This window comes from Rhea americana, unplaced genomic scaffold, assembly GCF_003343005.1.
Source record: "Rhea americana isolate MKP2758 unplaced genomic scaffold, rheAme1 scaffold_594, whole genome shotgun sequence".
Lineage (NCBI taxonomy): Eukaryota > Metazoa > Chordata > Aves > Rheiformes > Rheidae > Rhea > Rhea americana.
In genome coordinates this window covers 13,344-17,441 of record NW_028186750.1, presented here as the reverse complement: position 1 = coordinate 17,441, position 4,098 = coordinate 13,344, and the positions used below count along the sequence as shown (strand labels likewise).

The 4,098-nt window shown below is 55.9% G+C and overlaps 1 protein-coding gene across 1 annotated transcript in view; it reads left to right on the top strand.

Moving 5' to 3' along the window:
• Positions 1-1,194, top strand: part of EBI3 (Epstein-Barr virus induced 3) — a 3,822-nt gene extending 2,628 nt beyond the window's left edge. The window contains exons 3-5 of the mRNA XM_085319518.1: positions 8-207; positions 550-713; positions 832-1,194. Of these exons, the coding sequence (XP_085175644.1) occupies positions 8-207; positions 550-713; positions 832-984 (517 nt within the window). The 3' untranslated portion in view covers positions 985-1,194. The remainder of the gene's footprint in view (positions 1-7; positions 208-549; positions 714-831) is intronic.
• The last annotated feature ends 2,904 nt before the right edge of the window (positions 1,195-4,098 follow it).

The window sequence follows — 4,098 nt, the reverse complement described above, 5'->3', positions numbered from 1 at the left end:
CCCCCAGCTACCTCTTCCCCTCTCCTCCCCCCAGGCATGGTGTGTGGGGGGCCACAGGGAGCGGCGAGTGCATCAGCACAGGGCCCCGCAGCTGCTCCTTCGGCGATATCCAGATGTTCTCCCTCAGCCCCTACGTGCTGAACGTGACAGCCGTGAATCCCCTGGGCACTGCCTCACGTCTCCTCCCCTTCCTCGTGGAGGACATCAGTGAGTGCTGTGGGTGGCTGGATGCCTGGGTCCTCTCCAGCATGTGCTACCGCACTGCAATGGAGCAGGGCGCTTGGGTTTAATCCAGCCTAGGGCTTGCTTTGAAGGGGGGCGGGGTGGGGGGAATGCTGGGTGTTTTCTGTTTGATAGGCAGAAACCTCAGTGCAGTGTGTTGCTGGATCTCAACCCAGCTCTGCAGTCAGGGGTCAGGATGGGCAAACCCTACTGGGTGCTGGACTGGCACAGCATGTGGGGCAAGGAGAGTGTACCTGCTGTGGAGGCATGGTCGCTATGGCTCCTATGGCTAGCACCTCACGCCCTCATTATCTCCCTGCTCACTAGTAAAGCCAGATCCCCCTGAGGACCTGCGTGTCTCACCCATCCCTGGGGAGACCAAGAAGCTGCTGCTGGAGTGGAGCCCACCAGGGTCCTGGCCCTTTCCTGAGCACTTCCCACTCAAGTACTGCATCCGCTATGCACGAGACAAGAGCTCCAGCCCCCAAACGGTACTGTCTGGCCCCTGCTGTGGCCATGCCACTGTCCTCACATGCAGAGTAAACTGAGGCATGGCCAAGGGACTATCGCTCTGGGTCTTCCCTAACCCAGACTCTCTCCTGTCCCCAGATTGGGCCCTACGAGCAGACATCCTTCACTCTGACGGGATTGCACCCAGGCACCCTGCACCATGTCCAGGTGGCTGCAAAGGACTTCACAGACTACGGGGAGTTCAGTGCTTGGAGCCAGCCGGCCTCAGGGACGCCCTGGACAGAGCCATGATGGCAGTGCAGCAGAACCACACATGCCCCAGCACTCCTGCCTCTGTGTCATGGGCAGTGCTGAGCCACTAGCATTAGGGCTGACCTGCCACTGGTGTCTCCCTGCATCGCACGGCCTGGCTCTGCTGAATCCCTCAAGCTGAGCTGTGTCTGCACTTCCCACTGGGACTCTGTATCCTGGCCAGAATCGGGCAATAAACCAGCTTGAGGATCCTGTCTCTGTCCTGAGTTTATTACATTCTCCACAAAATGACCCACAGACTCTGGGGCCAAGGGGCTGCAGCAGGACCTGGCCTGCAGGAGCAGAGCTAGTCCATGGTGGCCACCACAGGGGCGGCTGTGAGCCTGACGGGACAACCCCAGGGCTGGCCCCTTTGCTGGATGCAGGGCCAGGATGGGCAGACCCTGTCGGGCTGGCACAGCATGAGAGGCAACAGAATATCTGTTGTGGAGGCATAGTCCCTATGGTCTGGACTGGCCCCTGTAGCTCAGACTGGTCCCTACGGTCCAGACTACTCTCTATGGATCGAACTAGTCAGGATGATCTGGACTAGTCCCTATGACCCTGACTGATTCCTGTGATCTATACTGGTTGCAATGACCGGGATTGCTATTGGTAGCCCAGACTGGTTGCTATAGCCTGGACTGGTTCCTGTGACCTAGACTGGTTCTGATGGCCCAGAGCAGCTGCTAAGGCCAAGCCCATACAATCCAGGCTGGCCCCAATGGCCTAGACAAGCTCCTCTGGCCTCTATGGCCCAGACTGCCTTCTTTGACCTGGACTGGTTCTTATGGCCTGTATTGCCCTATCAGGGCCTATAGAAGCCTATTTTGGCATCTACAGGCTTGTACCAGCCTCTACAGACTTGTACTGGCTTGTGCCAAGCTTGATGGGCTCCTATGGGCTCATGCCAAGCTCTATGGGCTCTTACAGGTTCGTACAAAGATCTACAGGCTCATGAAGGGTTGTGATGTGTTCTGTGGGCTCATATGGTCTTGTGCAGGGCTCTATATGTCTGTACGTGCTTGTGCTAGGCTCTACGGGCTTCTATGGGCTCATACACCGTACCCCTCTAAGGATTTGTGTGAGGCACACTCTGTGGACCTGTGCCAAGCTCTATGGGATCATACAGACTCGTGTCAGCCTCTATAGGCTCATATGGGTCCATGCCAGGCTCTATGGCCTTGTATGGGTTTGTGCTGGGTTCTACAGGCTGGTGTGGGCTCATGCTGGCCTCTACAGACTCATACAGGGTTGTGTCGGGCTCTACAAGCTCAGAGAGGCTTGTATGAAGTAAAACTGTCTTGTGTGGGCTTGTGTCAAGCTCTGCAGGTTTGTGTAGTACCATGCTGGGCTCTACAGGCTCATACAGATACATGCCGGGCTTGATGGGCGTGAATGGGCTTGTGCTATACTTGTGCCAGGTTCTACAGGCTTGTGCTGGCCTCTACAGAACTGTAGAGGCTTGTGCCAGGCTCTACAGGGTTTTATGAGTTTGTGCTGGGCTCTGTGATCTCATATGGGTTTATAACAGGCTCTACAGACTTGTATGGTTTCATGCCAGGCTCATACGGGTTTATGGCCAGCTCTACAGACTCCTAAAGCTTTGCACTAGGCTCTATGGGCTCCTAAAGGCTTGTGCCAGGCTCTGCTGGTTTGTACAGGTTCATGCCGTATGGGCTCATACAGGGTCATTTCCAGTTCTATGGGCTTGTACAGGCCTGTGCCAGGCTCTATGGGTGCATATGGGCTCACATCATTCTTGTGCCAGGTTTTATGGGCTTCTGCTGCCTTCTATGGGGTCGCATGGGCTCATGCTGGCCTCTACAGACTCATGCAGGCTCACAATTGGCTCTAGTGGCTAATTTTGGCTCATTCTGACCTCTGTGGACTTGTACAGTCTCCTGTTGGGCCTTGTAGGCTTGTATGGTTTCATGTCAGGCTCTACAGGCTCATATAGGCTTGTGCCAAGCTATATGAGCTCCTGTTTATTGCTGTTGGGTCTCTACAGGCTTGTACCTGCCTATACAAAGCTCTATGGGCTTGTATGTGGTAGTGTCAAGCTCTATAGGCTCATAAAGGCTTGTGCCAGGCTCTGCGATGTCCTATGAGCTTGTATGGGCTTGTGCTGGGTCTATGGGGTCATACAGGGTCATATGGGCTCACGCCAGCCTCTGCAGAGTCTTACGGGCTCATGTCAAGTTCTACAGGCTCGAATGGGCTCATACCAATGTCTACGGATTGTGCAGTGTTGTGTCAAGCTCTATGGACTCGTACAGGCTCGTGCCAGACTCTGCGGGTGCATATAAACTTGTGCCATGCTCATGCCAGGTTCTACAGACTTCTGACAGCCTCTATGGGTTCGTGTGGGCTTGTGTTGGCCTCTACAGGAGCGCACTGGCTCATGTCAAGCTCTATCGTTGTACGAGCTTTTGCTGGACTCTAGGGGCTCATACGGGCTCATGCCAGCCTCTACAGGCTCGTACAGGCTTATGCCACAAGCTATGGGCTTGTATGGCCTCGCGCAGGTCTCTGTTTCCCTATAGGCCCATGCTGGGCTCTGTGGACTCATATGGGCTTGTGACAAGTTCTATGGGCTCATGTGGGCCTGTGCCTGCCTCAGCATCCTTGTATGACCTCATGTGCACTGCTACAGCTCATACCGGGTCGTGACAGGCTCTGTGGACTCGTACAGGCTCATGTGAAGCTCTGTGGGCTCATACGCCCTCGTGCAGGCCTCTACATACTCATACAGGCTCATGACTGGCTCTTCTGGTAGAGAGTAAGGGAGAGGTAGTGAGCCAGCAAGTGTCTGGGAGGGGCTGTGCCCTGGTGACATGCTGACTGCCCAATGGCATGCCCCAGCAGGGCTGTCCCTGCTGCTTAGGCACTGGGCCAGCGTGGAGCAGCACCTGCTGCCCGCTGCCTCCTGCGCCTGGGCCACAGCTCACTCAGGCTGGGCCTGAGGACAGATAGGGTGTGACGTGGACATCTGCCCCATGGCCATGTTGGGAACTGCCTGCTGTGCTCCCAATCCTGCCATAGTATGGTCTGGCTGTCACCTCGTCCCTGGCCATGGCATAGCCCATCTGTTCCACCCTCTCCAGCCTTGGC